General features: G+C 37.4%; 2 protein-coding genes and 1 long non-coding RNA gene across 3 annotated transcripts in view; 1 reads left to right on the forward strand and 2 right to left on the reverse strand.

Moving 5' to 3' along the window:
- Positions 1-2545, reverse strand: part of LOC5572799 (probable actin-related protein 2/3 complex subunit 2) — a 44997-nt gene extending 42452 nt beyond the window's left edge. Inside the window, exon 1 of the mRNA XM_001654150.2 lies at positions 1851-2545. Coding sequence (XP_001654200.1) covers positions 1851-1924 — 74 coding nt within the window. The 5' untranslated portion in view covers positions 1925-2545. The remainder of the gene's footprint in view (positions 1-1850) is intronic.
- Positions 2546-8519: 5974 nt separating this feature from the next.
- Positions 8520-8962, forward strand: LOC110675972. The gene is made up of 2 exons (XR_002499960.1): positions 8520-8600; positions 8670-8962. It is a non-coding gene; the product is annotated as an uncharacterized LOC110675972 (long non-coding RNA).
- A 5556-nt stretch (positions 8963-14518) lies between these two features.
- LOC5572800 (28S ribosomal protein S21, mitochondrial) lies at positions 14519-15157 on the reverse strand. Its single transcript, XM_001654151.2, has 2 exons — positions 15016-15157; positions 14519-14872 (listed from the first exon to the last, which is right to left on the reverse strand). Exon 2 carries the CDS (start codon positions 14850-14852, stop codon positions 14589-14591), a length of 264 nt encoding a protein of 87 aa, XP_001654201.1. The 5' UTR covers positions 14853-14872; positions 15016-15157; the 3' UTR covers positions 14519-14588.
- Between the last annotated feature and the right edge of the window lie 4663 nt (positions 15158-19820).

The following is a 19820-nucleotide window of genomic DNA, read 5'->3' on the forward strand; positions in this document are numbered from 1 at the left end:
AAGAGGAATGAGATGTACCTAATAGCTCTTAAATTTGAAGTTTCTTCAAATAAAAAACAATAAAATATTAAATATATATTGTGTGCATACGATGGTTTTCTTCTGGGAGGGAGAAACCGATACAAAATGTCTGTACATCAAGGTGAGCCGAGATTTTGCTGTCACGAACGTCACTGTGAGCCTAGATCTTAAAGAGTGGACAAACATGGTAAAAGCGCGTAATTCATCAAAACATATTTTTGCATTTTATCAAAGTTGACAACAATCGGTTGAAAATCAATTCATGCACATCCAAAAACAATGTAACGGTAGCACCTTTTATTTTGATTGCATATAAAGTATTGAAACACGCATCTTTTACACTTTTTCATTAAAAATGAAAATGAAAATGAAATGTACGAAAAACTTTGGCCATTTTCACATGTTTGTCCGCAAAGATCGAAGGTGCACAGCAAATGAAAATCAGCAATTTTCCTCAAGCCTGCCTTGATTGTCGTTGATGAGCTGGAGTTATCTCGCAGTTTGGAAAAGTGTTGTTTTGTATTTCGTGTGTAGTATCTGTTCCTCCCTCCCAGGTTTTCTTCAAGTCGAGTCTAGTACACGACACTGAAGACGGCCTTACAGCTCGAAATACGCGTATCTGTCAAAGGATAGAAACTATACTGGAATTAAATGGTATAGTACTAAATTCGGGTTTTCATCTACTTATTTCAAGGTAGGTTTTCGGAATGAATATTGGAAGAGATTCTAAAAGAATCCAAAGCAAAATTCGTGTAAAATTCTCGACATAATGTTCATTTTCTCATCAGAATTGATCTAGATTATTGAAAATGCTTGATTAAAATTTCGAATAATATTTATTGAGATTCTGGCAGATTTCTGAGCATGATTTTCATAAAATCTTGGGCATTGTTCAAATAGGGGTTATATTGTTAAAATTATCCTTAGTAAGATTATTAATTGATTTAGAAAGGGACTCTCACAACATCCAGCAGAATGTGCTGCTCTCCGCAAAAAGGAATTTGCTTTATTTACTGAATGTTTTCAAATATCATACAAATATTTATGCATTCAAAACATGACCCGCCACACAAAATTGTTCCTGTCATTTAGCCCGATATTCGAAAAAGTTTGATAGAGGGATTTCTCAAGTGTTCCAGTGAAAATCTCTGGAGAATTCTTGAACCTTTTTCTCGAAAAATTTTTGAAGAACCTGTGAAATAGTCGAATCAGATTCTATAAAAAATTCTCTGAAAGCCTCTCGAATTTTGCACTATTTTTTTGACCTCACCTAAGCATAAAATGTAAAAGGTTTACGTATTTTCTAATAAACTATTAAACCAAGATTGACTGTGAAAATAGTGACTTTAATACCATTTTGGTTAAGAAGAGTCTTTAGAGACCTTCCATTAAAAACAGAATCTTTCAGAGACTTGCATTGAAACAGTGACCAAGATTCTGCTACTAGCCCTATCGTAATTCACGACAAATTAAACTTCACTGTGTTATTCAATTTTGTATCAAATACGTTAATGTTCACCCAAATTGGCAAGTAATTTTATAGTGAATTGGATGATGTGTCGTCTGCCATCGAGTTGTTGCTGCTGCTTCTGCTGCATCATATCTACACACATTCGCATGAATTCTGCCTGTCTGCCTTGTTAGATACGTCTTCTCAGTCTTTTTTATCGCAAAAGGCATATAATGTGTACCGCCTTGGCCCGTCTTCTCCCGTCTCGTCGCTGGATTCCTATCGCATTGACCGCACCAAGTGTGTGACTTACTTAACAGATAGGACACGGTGCGACAAATAGTTATTCGAGTCGGACATAATCGAAAGCATTACTCACCCAGCGATAGCATTCTTGTACTTGACAGTCAGGGTTTCCTCCACAATCCGGTTATTGATCTCGAGCAGAATCATTTTGGAATCTCGTTCAGCTTCTCCTCATCAATTCGGTCGTCGTTTGCGTTCTTGTTCTATGTGTAGCGCAACTATCCGAGCCGAACTACCGGAACTATCCGGAACCCGTGAACCGAGGCGTGGGTCCAACAATCTCAGGGACACCAAGGGAACACCGGAAAGGCCAGCAAATTTCGGCCAAACATGTAACCCAACAGAACACTCAGCACTTTTTTTTCGTATACGGTCACACACAGCCACAGGCTATCTCTTTCTTGTGCACTATCTTCTCAGCCCAATCTTAAGAGGTATCTCTTCTTCTGACTGCTTTCCGGGGGCGGCTTTTGCGGAGAAAAACTTCCAAACGAGTGATGATGATTCGCGTCCCAATCCCGGGGATGGGTCACTTTTTGACGGCAGAGCGAGTATCCTTTCCTCACCTTAGTTTCACTCCGGAGGGGGTTGCTTTAAGGTTTATTGCAAAATACACACGCGACACGGACCGATGACACACTTTTTTTTCCCGTCAAGCGAGGCGATTGTTCTTTTTTTAAGCTGCAAAATAGCTTAAAAACTCCGTCCAGTCACACAACCCAGCCGCTTTTCGGATTCGATGATGACTGCGAACGTGTGGCGAACGAGTGCTCGATTGGTGCTCGAACGATGACGGGCGAACATTGTGACGTTTTTGAGAACGCGGCGAAAAACATTGGCGCAGTTCTCAAAGCCGAGGGGACTTGATCAGCTTAAAAGGATATTTGGTTCTCCAGATCCGTGCTCTTGAAAATTTGAGGTTTGGCTTCGATTCATCTTCACCATAAAGCTATTGACTGTTTAACGAGAAACTTGCGACGATCGACGCTCCTCCATGATTCATATAGCGGTGGGTATTTGAACTAAGTTGGAGGTGATGATTTCGCATTTTGGAGGTTAAAATCACCTCCAAACACTAGCGATTTTGCGGTGGGATGTTGACGTTTGATCACGAATCAGTACACACTTTTTCAAGTGTGCAAATATTTGGCTATTTGAAGTTTCAGACGTTTGCCTAACGTTTGCCATTTGCCTATAGAAGAGTGCATGGTGACGTCACGATAAATTCTCCTTCTTTGTCTCTCTTTCATCACGCTCAATTGACTGTCCTGCTCTTTGACACTCACTGCTGGAATTGTTTAGATTTTTTTTATATGGAGTTGACATTCACTGCTGGAATTGTTGACATTTTTTTTTTATGTGGAGTTTCGAGGTTAGGTCAGGCGTGCAACGATCTATTGTTTGCCATAGGTCAGTACACGGTAGACAAACATTTGACAAACTCTTATTTGTCCATGTTTGCCTCTCGAGAACTGAACGGAGTTGCAAAGTTGACCAAATAAAACTTGTTTTGGCATACTTATATATATATATATATATTTCGTCATAGCTTCAAGTATTGGCTATTACAAAGTTAGACAAATATTTGCACATCAATGTTTGGGGTCAGTACACATATGACAAACAAATTTGTCAAAATTTGGCAAATATTTGCACATTTGGCGAAGTGTGTACTGATAGCTTAAGCCACACTAGGGAAGATAGCTATTTTTCAAAGGTCAAAATCTGTGATACTCTATAACTGAGTATGAAGTGTTGCAAAAACCGCATTTCGTACATGAGCATTGGATGATGATAGCGTAACCTAGGTGAACTCGAGACAAACCAAATCAGATGAATCAGAGTCAATGGATCTATGCACGAGTTCATCATTTGACGTTTTAGCGGTGCCGTGTTATTTATGTGACCATAGCAAAGGTTGACTAGGCATGAGCATAGATGACCGAAAAATTCGTAGTTGCTACTCCGCGATTGACCAGAGCAATTAAGTTTGCACAGAGATTTAATGATAAATTGATAAGCTTGGGATTAGCTTACCATTCTCAATGTGCACAAATCGAGAGCTCAAAATCTAAGTCAATAATGGCGCCGGCCACGTCCTTACGGTCATCGGGGGAAGGTAAGGAATGTTAGTTAGACAACCATTGTTACTAGCGACCGAAGAATCTTCTGCATCTCCACAGATGTCATGAACCATTCCATTAGGTTAGTGGAATAAGGTAAAGATCTGGGGATCACCTTTGGTTGGTGATGTGATCTATGATATATTCACGCCTAACCGCATTTGCCATATAGGTGAAGAACTAGCCATTCGTCAATGTGCTAAAATTCACCTTAATAAAGAAAAAAAAAAAAAAAGCATTTGCCATATTATTCGATGAACGCATTGTACGCCGAACAAGGTGTTCATCGCTCGTCCTCGCAAGATCAAGTCTCGATTACTTTTTGAAATCGACGTAAGTAGCTTTCATACGGTTTTGAGAAAATTAATTAAGAAGATTCACAACCTTTCTTCTAAAACTGTTTTAAAATGAATCCCCTTTTTAACATTTTTTTACCATGTACATCGCTTAGATTTTGAATGCAATCAACTCGCGTTAAAACTCAAAGTAGTTTCTAACGCTTCCCACAAAAATTGTATGACAAAAAAGCCGTTTCAATCAGTTACTTACGACGTTTTTGTACCAGTGTGAAATCGACTTAAGTAGTGTTTTGATTCGTGGTTAAGTCACTTTGTCTCCCATACAACAGAGCGGCGAAAGTAGCGGTTAGGTTGTTTTGTAAATCCGGAAATTAAATGCTCTAAAAGTGAAAAATCGAGTTGGTTTAGAGCGGAACGTGTAGGATTTTGTCTGCGAAACACGTAGAATTGATGAAGTAAGTTTGTTAAGTTTTCTGATTTGAGTCTGTTTGAAAAAGTCTTCGAGAAGTGATACTATCAAAAGATTAAACACTAATAACGCGATCTACGACATAATTCCACCTGGCTACGTGAGCGACGCGCAACACGATTGATCCTGATCACATCATCCGACCCCGAAGAAGCAAGCGAAGCGACCAAAGGGTCAAACACTACTCTCTTGGCGAAATTACATTTTTTACAAAGGCCGTTTTTATGTTTCCCATACGTTCTCCCAACATGGTAAAACCACACTCAGACGTCAGGTACCACTGTTAAATTAACTGTTAAGGTACCGCGGGGCAAGTGGGTAAAAGGGGTAAGTGAAAATAATTGGTATATTTTACTAAATATGTGAATTTACGTTTTAAACACATGCGTAAACCCTTGAGGCCATTGAGAACATTACGCTATGTACGAGATTTCTGAGATTTTTCAGCCATTATTGCACAATAGAGCGAAAGATTGTTAACCTGTCGACTATCACTCCGTAAAAAGTTGGCGGCGTGCAATCTTATTTTGATATTTTCAGCGGAAAAAAGTTGCGGAAAATAATTTTCTGTACCACTTCTAAGTTGTCCCCTCTGACAGTTTTAAACTGCAATTAAAAAAGTTTTAGAATTAATTCGACATAGACCTAAAAATAACTAAAATTAAACATAGTCAATTTTCTTATCACGTGGGGCAAGTGAAAGGTTTCTCATTAGAGATTGAATTTATGTTTTCTCTTTAGGTAGCTATAAATATACAAGGCTCGCAGTTATCATAGAACAACAGAACGTGCTGATAATTCAAGAAACACTATACTCAAAGCGTTAAAAGCTATTATCATAGCCAAATCATGAAACTTCTCTAAAAAAAAAAGGTTGCCAAATATTACGATATGATTATGTTTACTTCGGACAGCCGATTAAAAGGAAGACGTTGATTGAAATGTTCCACGAACGCACGGAAATCTCGTGGAATCTCTATGTAGAGCTAGTTCAAAACATAAAAATGGGGTATAGGTCTATCCACATAAGAAAGTTTCTAAATACTTCATTGAAGGATTCCGTTTGATTTCTCCCGAAGAGTTATCCGATGTCATATGCCATTTTCTTAAAAACAAACAACGAGCGGTGGAAATTCTACAGAGCAGAAATGCAATTCCTGTCCCATGATGTAAGAACTAACATTGGAAATGTTGCAATTATAATTTTTGTCAAATCATTTCAACAAACATAACTGAACAGAAGAAAATTCAAGTATCAAGAGTAAAATTTTCTTTGTTTACCTGTTAATTATGTTATTGTTCATTGGGACGCCTTAACAAATATCAAAGGTAATATAAATCGTGAACATAACTGTTAGTTTTTGAATGTATTGTTCAAAACGATAAACTTTTCACTTGCCCCACTTGTGCGGCAAGTGAAAAGTAAGGAGATGTTTTTCAAAAACTTTTTCTGTACTTTTTTCTTCAATTTTACATAAACATGAATTTCAGCATACTGATTATATTTGGTGGGAGTCAAGCTAAAAAATATACACGACCTCATTTGTTTTAATTTAAAGTCTCTAGAATATGAAGAATCCCAACTATGCGAAATCCATTACCCACTTGCCCCACGGTACCTTAAGCTAAGTATGCTGTTTCGCTCAAGACAAGTAAAAACTTCTGCGGAAGAAATGGTCAAGAAATTTTCTACAGTGAGCTTCATTTGAAATGACAATTCTTTTCAACTGCGTACTGCGATCAAAGAAAAATGCTTTTTCTTGGCCATTTCTTGCAAGAAATTTTCCACGCATCGAGATAGGTGATTACTTTTCGGTTGAAGTGCCCGCATAGAAAAACACAGTTTGTCGTACATTGCAAACAATAAGCTTCTTTTAGCTGTAATGGTTAATGTATCACAAGCGGTTGTATTTATGTTGGATAATATGAAATCAAAAGCTCTTGACCATAAACTACGTTTTCAGTCATCTATATCAAATAGTGACAATTTATTATACCATCCAGATTAGGTTCAACAGTATAATATTTAAAACGCTCGAGAAACAGTTGCAATGTAGACTCACCTTTTGCGAAATTGTTTGTGCTGCTGTGCACGTATTTGCACACCAACACATGTGCGTTTTACTGTTCAACCCATGTTGAACAGTTTGAGAAATAGTTATATGTTGTTGGTACTTGTAAGCGATTTTTTGTGTACACGCTTGAAAAGTTACACAGAAGTGACGGAGGTTGGTAAATTTTAAAACTCGATGGGGAAACCACAGACAAACAGACGTAACACTTAGAACAAATCTTAATCAAAATCATAGTCACGAAGACATGTACGCCCAATGCTATAATCGGTGTGTTTGGTCGACGGGCCAACAGATAGCGGTAGTGTGTAAACGTCAAACACGAACAAAAACGATACGAGCGCTGCTGGTGGCGGTTCGGCCACCTACCATATTTTTGAATCGACCGTTAAAAAGGTGGTCGATGGACAACGATGAGAGTGTGACGTCTGTTTGTCTGTGGGGAAACCTTTAGTGTTGTTATATATTTAATCATCTTGACTATAGTCATTAACATGAAAAATATGAACTTAAAATCATACTGCTAAAATTTTATATGCGAAATCGAGGTCAACATATGTGCAAAACGAACAAGTGTTCAATCGCTGTGCACACATCTAACGTGTTATTTTTTTAGCGTGTTTGTTTATTGCTCAGTACACTGAGAAAAATCTACACGTCAAGGTCGTGTGTTTTACTTATAGATTTGCGCAATGAGGAAAACCACATGATTTGAGTATGGTAGCCTTAAGGATTTCATCATTGATTTCACGGTATAATAACATGTGTATCAACATTAGGTTGTCATGTGAAACAAACATGAACTTCCTAATATTAATTCATGAAAACCAACTGATTTGCTTATTGAATTCGAAATGTAGTAGCTTTAGATAATCATGTGTGATAGAACATAAATGTCAAGGGACTGAAAGAAGAAATTCGGTAGAAAAACTTTTGCTCCCCAAAATATGGATCCGAGGCTCCTCTGCTTGTCGCAAGCTCTCTTGATTTTTTTTTTCAAACCCGTGAGCCAGCAACAAGCGGGGCGCCGCAAATCCATAATTTGGGAAGCCAGGGATAAGCATATTCTATTTTTTCGAAACTGAAAGCCAGGAAAATCTGTTAGTGGAATCCGATTTTTCTACTAAACTATACATTATAATCAATGTTTTCTTATAGAAAGGTAGAACTCTCGTACATCGATCAACTTCACTAATAAGAGAAAAATCGAATTCACAAATTTTCATCTAACACTTTCAGCTTCAAAATTTGCTTCTTCTCTTTGGAAGCATGATGATGACTGTCGTTCGACATGAGGTCCAACCGCAATTCAGTTCACTATGCATCCCATGGGTTGATCACAAACAATTTAGAAGCTTTGAACATGGAAATCGATAGCATAGCTCATGGATTTCATCATAACAATCTCATTGCGCAAATCAATGAATCGACCAACTTGAACATGATGATTATGACACAAGATAACCATAAGCAAAACACACTGAATCCGTGTTGGAGTGATGATCTATGCGTCCATAGGTTGACACATACGAATCTGAAGAGAAAGCTTCGGGAACTTATGTGGAAAAAATATGGAATCCCTGTTGTCGGTTGATGAATCAATCCATGAAGCAAAACACAGGAATTTAATGTGTAACACACACGAAGTTTGCAAGAAAATCATAGCAAATCGATATGGACGTTCATGAATCGATCCATAATTTTAAACACACAGATCGAGCGTGTGGATTTTTATCAGTGTATGCTTTCAAAAAAAGAAAAAAAAAAATACCACAGGGTGCAAAATAAATTCAAATCGTTAAAAAAAACCTTTTGTGAGGAAATTTCCGGCCTGAGCTGATACCAGATTCGGGGCACTTGGTGAGTATAATCTTGTGGAACTTTAATCCGATCAATTTGACTCATTTCTTTTACTCAATCGGACCAAAGGAGCATGATGCGGCCTCCATCAAAGCGATCAGCCTCCACCAAGCAACGCATTCGACCTGACTTAAGAAGGTATCCGGGACCTCGTCCGGGACTGGAAATGGAAACCGACAATACTAGCTGAATTTGCTCTCGCAGCCCCTCCCAGCAACAAATATCGCGGAAAGCTGGTTTCGTTTGGAAGGATGTTCCTGTTACATTTTATGCCGGATTTGCTGCTGCATACCAGCTAGACTGAATGATTTCCGGATCGGCGGATAGTCGCTTCTTCAACATCAGAGGACAAATAAAAGTGGTCAAGGCATCAAAACGATTCAACGAAATTCTACACTTTTTATGATAAGTCATCGAAGCCATTTATAACATAAGGCAAAAAATTATAACTCATGTAAGTAGACAAATTTATCTTAAGATTATGAAAAAAAAGAACACTGATTCCAAAACTACTTGACAAGTTATTTTTACTTTAAAAAGAAAGAAATAAACAAGCAGTGCAACTTTCTAATTTTACTTGAAACGAACAGTTACAGTTAATTTTCAAAGTGCATAGTATTTACTTTAATGAACTGTACATGATTCAATAGAAGTACAATTAGAACACACGCACTACTTGTTTCATTGGTTCTCATAAATGCACTCGCAATTTCTTCACATATAGTATAAATACAACAGAGCAAAACAGCATAGGGTTAAAATACTGTACAGTATCATAAACCAATAATTTCATATACATTATTCGTTTTTCATGATCTTTATTGTTTTAACTAAATCCAAACTGTTTGCCTTATAGGAAATTTGACAAAAAATGTACAATTTGTTGACTAATTGGCAAACTGTAAACGAAAAATTTGGTTCTGGAAAATCGGCGATTTTTTATGGTTACATAACTTAACCGCCCATTCCCCACATTGTTATTTGCCCAATAACAATTTCTCGAACGGTTAAAATCGTTTCCCGTAGGGTTGGCTTATTGTTAGGTACGATGTTATTTGAAACGATTCTGAAACAGTCGCAAATGGTTGTGCACACTACGGGAAACAGTAATAATATTGTTGATAGTTATCCGGGTGCATACTTCCCATTATAGTTTAAGAATAATCTGGCACGGTATCCGAACAAGTTGAAATTTAGCCACCATATAACACCATTTTCAAACTACATCATATGTGGTTTACGGCTGAGCAACTGCTGTGAATCGCATTTTGTCGAAAATTTATTCAAAGAAAAGTATTTTTCGTCAATTTACCAATTACAAAATTATTCTAGGCTAGTGTACCGCTCAATCAATAGGTTTTGAAATTGCATTTTCGGTAAATTAAAAACGGCTTAAAATCATTACACCAATTTTCATCCCTCACAACTTGTTTTACAGCCAAAACAGATATCAACATCCGACCGTTTCGACAGTGAAAATAGACGGATTTCGGCCCCATTGGGAATCATTATATTATATTCAATATCTTTGCTGTGCACCGGCTGCAAGAACAAGAGCGGAGAGCGAAAGCACGGGAGTTATATAAGGCAAATTATCCGAAGCAGTATTGGAAGCGGAATTGGCATTCAGCACTGCGCCGGGAGTTCTTCTGAGAACTTTAGTTAATATTTCATCCGGCGATGTGGTTCGATAAAAGACCGCTTGAATTATAAAAAAAGCAGATGTGTATCTCAGCATAAGTTTGACATCCTAAGGCATTTTTCAATAAATATTTTAAGTTCAAGAGATATATTGCCTTCTAATTTTCTAAATCAAAACAAGAAAAATCCAATTGTATTTGAACCATATCAACAACTGTTGTTTCACAGACAAACAGACGTCACACTCTCATCATTGTCCATCGACCACCTTTTTAACGGTCGATACAAAAATATGGTAGGTGGCCAATCCGCTACCCGCAGCACTCGCATCGTTTTTGTTCGCGTTTGACGTTTACACACTACCGCCATCTGTTGGCCCGTTGGCCAAACACACTAATTTTAGCATTGGGCGTACATGTCCTCGTGACTATGATTTTGATCGAGATTTATTCTAAGTGTTACGTCTGTTTATCTGTGGTTGTTTGTTATTGTAGAACTGTACTCCAACTATAGTTTCAACTCTCCGATTGAATGATTTTCAATCTCACTAGATATGTTCCTTTTGCTGTTATCATTCAAAATACGTATGGGAAAAGTTGCGTTTTGGAACAGTACAGTGAATCAAATTGTCATCAAAATAGACGAATAATAAACAACAAAGCAAGCTCGCTCACAACTGTTTGTTGCAACTGTTGCAGATAAGGACACAATCCAAAGCTAAATTGTCATGACAATCACAGGGCGCAACATTGTTGCAACCTTTTCAACTCGCGATTAATCAGTTATTTTAAACACAAAACCAAATTTCTTTTATGGATGCTGTTCGATAGTGTGTCAATGTTGAACAACATGAAGAAAGTTCTCGAAAATTGCAATGCGAAGCCCACAAAATCGCTGCGCACGTGGTGATCGATCTTTGTCATATTCTGTTCAAGTGATGATAAACTGATGTTGCGGAATAAAATTGTTGCAACAGGAATAGGAGATGACAATGTCTTTGTTGCCGCGTGTTGGGTGACCATTGATTCACTGGAACGGTAAATATTCTTAACAATCCATTGTTCATATGGTCGGATTTTGAAAAACCTTACCCATGACAGTCATAACATTACCCACCAGTGGTTGGCTTATGGTTCAATGTACCATTGTGGGAATGGTTGAAAGGTAACCATAAACTATATTCAATACAGTTTCGTTGTGGTTTTGGTTCATGCGAGTTAACTTACTGATTGATAGACACAAAAAAAAAACACAAAAAAGTGCTAAAATAATTATCAGAAAGCGAAATATTTTAGAATGATTTGTGTTACAGTGGTACTGAAATGCATTTAACAGTTGTGGTTGGCAGAGAGATGAATGTAATTCAGCTTCTTACGAGCGTTATCATGTATCCGGTAGAAATCAAGACCAACATTTATTTATAATTATTGTTTTCTCGGGCCCCGTGTGTCGCAGCTAATATGTGAATAGTGCGCTGAGTTCATAAAAATCGTAAGAATGCAGCGCCACACTAAAAAACTGATTTCAAAATCGCGCGAGTTGAGGCGCGTCACGAGTCTCACAGGCGCGATCCGGTTTGGTGGCGGTGCGACAATAATGGCTGCCAACCGCCAACTCGCTTTCTGAAGGCTGAGCTACAATGATGTGAGCGGCAACGCGGCGCGGCAAGATTTGACAGTTAACCCATACATTTTCTGTCAAAACCTACCGCGCCGCGTTGCCGCTCACACCATTGTGGCCCAGCCTTGATAAGGATCAAACGATTTGACGTTTAGCTCAATGTTAAGCGACCTGGGTACCAGTTCTAGTATTAAATTAGTTACCCACCCGGCCTTCCTTAGCCGAGTGTTTAGAGTCCGCGGCTACAAAGCAGAGCCATGCTGAAGATGTCTAGGTTCGATTCCCGGTCGGTCCAGGATCTTTTCCGAGGAAATTTCCTTGATTTCCCTGAGTAACATCGTACCTGCATAACAAATCTAGAATGTATCGAAATTCCAGAATTTCATTAACCAAATCAGAAATTCCAGAGGAAATCCGAGAATCTTGGATGTCACAACTCCCACGTAAAGTTCAGTATTACATTATAAATACCTGAATCGCTAAAATTCAAAATTTCTACGATCATCTTACCGGAATCTCAAAACTATTATTGAAATCTCAGATTTTTCACGGAAATCTCAAAATTATAGCATCCGAATTTTCACGTTTTCAAATGAACTTAATTAGAATGAAAATTGCCCGATTACAAAAATGTCTGCCATACTTCATGGCTGGCTAGTCTCTTTCGAAATATCAAAGCTGACATTATTGTCCATGATTTTTACTTACATTATTCCATGTAATTTAACAATCTCAACAAGTGAAGTGGTTGAATTAAGGATTTTCTTTTACATTTTAACATTCAGACATTCAAAGGTTTACACTATAATTCTCGCATAACCTGTGATCTCGCCCTAGAAGCCATTGGTAACCGAGTGTGTAGCTTGTTGTTACAGAGCAAACGAATGAATTTACATGTTCCTCCTCTATCTCCCAGTGGTGATAGTATTCATCCTGGTCTATTCATTTGCTTAGAAAGAAGGTGCTACACACTCTGTTACCAATGGCTTTTAGGGCGAGATCTCAAGTTATGCGAGAAAGGAGTCCTAAAATTTTTAATGAAATCTTGTTTTTATTTAATAACACGAAAGAGCATGTTACTGCAACTACTTTAGTAATTTTTCCTGCTCAAATAATGGCTATATCATGTTTCAACTTTAAAAAATTTGGTCCATAAATGAACCTTCACACTTTTGATCATGTTTGACGTTCGCTTAGTCGACAAAAATACCACAGAGGTTTTAGTTTTAACACTGGGGTTGTTCCGAACTGACATTTCGGAAGGGACACGGAAAACAAAATTCAACCAAAATTTGAGTTTAAGCCAAAGGGTGTGACAAAATCTAAAAATTTTTTTTTTGGATTTAAACCAACGGAAAACATTAGAAAATTAAGTAAAATTTTTTGACCTAAACTTAAGCGTTTGGCACTAAAATTGGGACAGGACTTCAGGACCCTTTTGAAGATTTCCTCTGAAATTCCAACGGAACTGGAATTCAAAGGGATCTTAAGTTTACAAGAATTTCAAAAATTGGGACCAGAGTTTGCAGGAATCTTACTGAAATCTCAGAGATTCTTACAGAAATACCGTCTTGAAGATACCCGAGTAATTTCAAAAGATTAATAGCCAGATCAAATACCGGATTTACAATATTCTCATAAGAATCCCAGAATTGTTATAACAAATCTAGAATGCCTATCGAAAACCCAGAATTACTATAGGGATTCCAAAATTCCAAAGGAAATCAAAGAATCTGGGATGTCAGTCAGTCAGTCATTCTTACATAAAATTAAGAATTACTTTATAATTAGCTGAAATCCATCCGACATCCGAGAATTCCTAAGAAACAACATAATTATCGTAATGCCAGATTGAACATAATTATCGTAATGAGTATCTTCGCACCTTACACATGATATTCACAAGCAGAATGGTCAAATGACATTGAAAGCTCTCAGTTAAAAACTGTGTAAATACTCATAAGAACACTAAGCTAAGAATTAGGCTCTGTCCCAGTTGGGATGTAACGCCAGAAGAATACCAGATATCTCAAATAAATTCAAAATTCCTTACCGGAATCTCAAAATTCGTTTCGAAATATCAAAATTTCTACGGAAATCTTAAAATACCATCGAAATATCAAAGCTGACATCGTTTTCCCATGATATTTACTCAAATTATTCCATTCATTTTAACAATCTCAAAGCATGAGTAGCAACCTCTGAAGCTAACTACCATTAGCTTTGTAGTAAATGCCACCTTTATTCATAGCAACGCGTTGTTTGTATTGTCGGTGCGGTAAAAAGTTAGAAATGGTTCCTCGCCGAAGTTGGATTTTTCTCAGAACCTATGGGAGATACCTAACTACGGAAGTAGCGCATTCGATTCGCATTTCGATGCGCTCGAATGCGTCCTACTTCCGGAGTAGGGTATATCGCATGGATTCCGAGAAAAATACAACTTCGGTGAAATGCATTTTCTAACGATTAACCGAACTTACAATAGTATGTTCGAAAGGTGTAGAAAAGAAATGACACAAACATGTTCCACTCGTGTTCCACATATAGCGTTTACTACCGATAATGTAGTAAACTCAACTTTACTAAATTTTATTCATACCGCCCAATGCCTTTGAGGTCGACTATCCTTATGGTAATGAATGAAACAAACATCCAAATTAGATCAACACTTAGAATTTATTCCAGCGACTCAATTATTGTACACATTTACCCGGAACCAAACCCATTTTACGAACAGCCCGGAAACGGGTCCACCCTATTCTTTCGCAGAACAAATTGGATCTTCCTGTTCATATCCTCGTTGTAGATGGCTTTGCACTTTTCAAAGTTAACCCGGCGCCTGGTCTGGAACGGTTTCTCGTAGAAGCGGGTCCGGCGGAACTGATCGAAAATCTCCTCTTTGCCCAGAATCCGGTTCAGCACCCGGCAGGCCTCCTCGACGTTGTTGTTCTGCACCAGAACCGTACGGGCGATGAACTTAACGTGGCGCATTTTGTTCGGGTTGTCGGACTCTAGATGTGTTGTGATTGCGTAAAGATGCCACAAGCGGTTAATTTGGACGGATATTGCAGAATGTTTGTTGTTACGTTTACGAGAAAAATAAAGAGGAAGGTGTTATTTATTGAGCACTGTTAGTTAAAAGAGTTGTACTTACAAAATTAATTAATTTTAGTGAAAAATAAAACACCTTTGCGAAGTACAACACATGCAATCGATTTCAGCGAGTTACTTTTTTTGTTCTGCAGTGACAGTTCTCAACTATGCTGCTTTATTTACTGTTCTCAATTTATATGACGTTTGTATTCATGAATGAAAAGAGCATCAGCGAATCGCTACCTTGCATCGTGTTTACATTCATTTAAAGGGCTATGCTCACGGCGAGACGACGACAACGATGAGGCGTCAGCATAACGGTAAAAAATGAATGGGAGCAATTCTCGCTGAACTTTTCTAAACGACCTATTGGTTGTTTACAAGCTTTTCCACATTATTCATCTTAGAGCTTTCTTTGAAAATTTACCAACGAATTCGGAGTCCAAAACCATCACTGACATTGAATTTTTTAATAAACAATTATATAGTAATAACTCATTTGTGATTTTTTCTGAAAGTTTTTTCAAAATGGATCGAACGATTTCGCAGTTATAGAATTTTGAAACTTCGATGTCGGTACCCAGTACTGTAAAGGTTAAAGATAATTGGATTTTGGTCCGATTCCCAAGAATATTGTTAAGAATCACATGATTCCAGTCGAAATATTGAAGAATTCAGTGATCATTTTTGGGATTCGGGTAAAACATCTTAGGATTCTAATGAGATCTGTTTTATTCGTAGAATTCTGGAAATCTGGGATTTTAATGAATACCTATCCTGGTGTTCTAAAGGTAATCATGAATTTTCGTGAGAACATTTGTAAACATTCTGTCAGTTTGGAGAGAATCCTAGAATTCATGTGAGAATTGTGATAATCGTCAGAATTCATAGGAGATCCCCACTGAATCATACTTGGGAATATCAGTTTCCCATCGAAAACTCGAAGACTCCTGCAGGTATTTATTTCTGTGTTGAATCACCGATTTTTGTTTGAATTCTTCCGTATTTTATCGCACAGATACAATGTGCTACAACGATATTTCTCTCAACTTCTTCAGTATACAATATACATATGTCATGAATTTCTATTGATTTGTTAGATGAACAAACATTTTTCAAATTGTTGATTGCGAACATACTTAATGCATCTACGTGTTTCATTTCATCCCCATCTGTATATTCCTTTCATTTTTATTTTGCAGCGTTTGGTGGGGAAATAAGTCCAAAGCCGGGGACAGGGATAGGTAATGGCCGTAATAGTCTGTACCGACCACATGAACATCATCGGAAAGTATAGGAAGGGTTGGGGTAGAGTATAGGAGATCGGAGAAGACTTGACACAGTAATGCGATTCATGCTGCGAGATGTAAATGTGCTGGTAGCAATTTAATGTGAGTTTTAAATTTTGATTTCAATTATCAATATTTCAATTTAACTGACAATTACACAAGTAATGAATAAATTAAACAACAAATAATAACAATATAAGAATGATGGGGGCCTTCCTTAGCCGAGTGGTTAGAGTCCGCGGCTACAAAGCAAAGCCATGCTGAAGGTGTCTGGGTTCGATTCCCGGTCGGTCCAGGATCTTTTCGAAATGGAAATTTCCTTGACTTCCCTGGGCATAGAGTATAATCGTACCTGCCACACGATATACGAATGCGAAAATGGCAACTTTGGCAAAGAAAGCTCTCAGTTAATTACTGTGGAAGTGCTCTTAGAACACTACGCTGAGTAGCCGGCTCTGTCCCAGTGGGGACGTTGAAGCCAAGAAGAAGAAGAAGAAGAATGATGATAAACCTACCTTGATACCTTGATGACTACAGCGTAGCGTCACACCATTGCCGGGCGTATTGTAGAGCTCCATCTTCGTCGGTCTTGGGCGAACCTTCTCCAGTTGCCCCGAACGTTTAGGGTTGCCAGGTCCTCTTCCACTGCTAAGTGAGTGATGCTGTTAATGGCAAGAAGCGACGTTTTAGGAACTTTTGATAATGCAACATTTCTGCAAAGTATGCAATTCAGTCGATGGTAACAAGTTTACAAACTATCTGATTTTATCATGTACTGATATGAAATTATTATTCAGTGCATTCATTGACAGGGATGATTTATATATAACTATAAGATATTATCAATTCATTTGTTTGATTTGTCCATGAGTTGATAATAAAGATAACTTACTCTTGATGATAATACTTCTCTGACTTGAATAATCCTATTTTGATCTGATGATGAGCATCCTTTTCGAAGCTATTCTGTCCAGTTATCCGTTTCTGCTTAATTCTTATATATAGCGATTAGTAATAAGTTGATTATGTAATTTTATTGGAGAAAAAAAGCTATATAACAGTACTAATGAGTAGCTACAAAACAATGATTTTAAAGCATAGCTGAACCTTTCGGAGCGTAATTGTCCGCGTGGTCTTCTAGTTCCCCTATTAGACGAGAATCAGTCATAGCCATACATACCGAATGCTCGCCATGACCCTATGACTAACATTTCTATAGACCAAGCTGGCTAATGTGGCTTTCCTAATAGGTAGTTCTTGGTTCTTTTGACTCATTGATTGTCTTCAAAACCTTACCAAGTATAGAAAATTGATGATGTAGAAAGTGAAACTACATTGTACTTATTATTTAATTTTATTAAAAAAACACCTACACCTGGAAGCATAGTGGACGATTTATCTCTTGAAGGAAGCACCCCACTAGACAACGGACTAGCTTGCAATGCCCAGTGGCACAGTCGAAACACGTTTCTCACAAAAAGTTTTCCGCACGGCGATGCGGCAAAGTGCTTAGTAATACTAATCGTACGGCCACGAAGCCCTATCTATTAACTGATACGTCACTATTGATATTATCAAGGCCAAAACTCCCAGTGAGTGAAACACTTTATAGTACTAGAACACCATAGGAGATCGCATTACATCACCTAATCATGGAATGGCTTTTTGTTCTATTATTTTAAGTAGATGCTATTGATCTCCCTTTGCTCCTAGCTGCAACCCGGTACTCGCGCCCTGTTGGGTCTCGAAAAACCTCGTAGAAGATTACAAACCGTCAATGGCATTTCTCATATACTACCCCACATACCCGCATAGAAAATTACCATTGCTTAAACGAGGCAAACTGTTTCATAAACATAATGTCAACGGTTACCTATTCCGGTTAAGGTTCACATGTGTTCCTCATGTTACGGTAAAACCATAGCCAAAAACCAAGTACAAACGAAACATTATCAATTATAGTTTACATATGGTCTGATACGGTATCCAAATAGATTGAAATTAATCCACCATATAACAATATATATTGAACTGCACCAGCTGTGGCTTACGGCTGGATAGCTGCTATTAATCAGAATACTCGGTAAGCTTGATGTAGAAAACTGAACCAAATTATGATAATTTTCTTCTTTTACAGTTGCGAAAAAATCTTGAATTTCGGAATGAAATTGCAAGTTAAATGACATCGGCAGCAGAAACGAAATCGGATTTCCAGTATGTGGGGAAATATCGACCGGATAGTACAATTGTTGGAAGTGGCACCCGGGCTTTATCATTCAACTGTTGTGCACATTATGTACGTGAAAGTGATTTCGGAAAATCACAAGATTTATGGTGTCCTCTGCATTTACTCCCCGTGAACTTGAAAAAATCCAACAAGACTTGCGTTGGATATGTTATTTTTAGAAGCAGATGTTAGTTGCGTACTGCTAATGAGGTGAATAAAATTTGAATAATCTGAACTAAATTGTGTTTTGGTTATGCTCAAAATGTAAAAAAAAAACATTCTGCATGAACCATATCACCAATTGTTTCTTGTTATCGTAGGATTGTTTTTCCGGCTTTTCTTTACGAATTTTCTCAACGGTGGAAAATTTTGTGAAAAACTGTTTCCAGTTAATATTTTTTTTTATTCCTGAGAAAATTTGCTTTTATTTTCATAAAAAAACTTTGTTTCTATGATGCTTCGTTCTTGAGTTATGATTTTTTCAAAGTAAGTAGTAACAAAAAAAAAATTCAACTGAGTTTTCCGGGAAAATAGGCGATCCTGAATTTTTCTCATTTTTTTTATTCATATATTGATAAGCCCTGCCTGTGGAAAAAGTTTCATGAAAATCTGAGACCCTTCGGCCCAAACCCGTACGGAAATAAAAAAAAAAATCCCCATTGTTTTGAAGTTCATGCCATCTCTAATAAAATGGATGGAATCTAATGGAAAATATAATTTCAAACCCAGAGATTTTATCCCTATCTATATATTCTAAACAATAATTATAATTTTCCAAATAGAAAGCCCATCATGTTATGGTAATTTCCTTTTTAGCTAAAGTTAGAGCCAAAGCATTACAGCCTGTGAAAATTTTAAATTTTATTCCTGCCAAAAAACATGAAAATGTTTGACAGCGTGTACAACGGCAAGCGTTTCTATCCCAAAACTAGGTATACAATTTACTTTCATAATCATCAGTTTTTTCATTATAACAGCTCACTGAATGGAATTTTTCTGTTTTTGTTGTAAAGCAGCTCCGACACCATATGAATTAGCGTCACAATAATGTAACTGAGTTTCAGCTTTTGAATCGTAAGTTGATAAAACAGGTGCTGAAATTAATTTATTTCTCAATGGCTCAAAGGAATCAATTTCAAGTTCATTGAACACAAAACCAACATTTTTTTCATAATAAATTTATTACGCGTTGCAAGAAAAATTTTGATTCCTGGAAAATTCAGGATAGTCTACCTGAAAATTTCTCACCACTTTAATCGTAGCCACCCGTGACCACAAATATTAAAATGTTGCTTCTGCCAGCTGTACCCAATGCATTTTCTTTTCTATATGATTCCTAATTCTGATTTG

Source organism: Aedes aegypti, chromosome 2, assembly GCF_002204515.2.
Source record: "Aedes aegypti strain LVP_AGWG chromosome 2, AaegL5.0 Primary Assembly, whole genome shotgun sequence".
Taxonomy (NCBI): Eukaryota; Metazoa; Arthropoda; class Insecta; order Diptera; family Culicidae; genus Aedes; species Aedes aegypti.

Bases quoted from the DNA above. Each gene is read 5' to 3' on its own strand.
- LOC5572800 (XM_001654151.2), bottom strand. From the start codon at position 14,852: ATGCGCCACGTTAAGTTCATCGCCCGTACGGTTCTGGTGCAGAACAAC.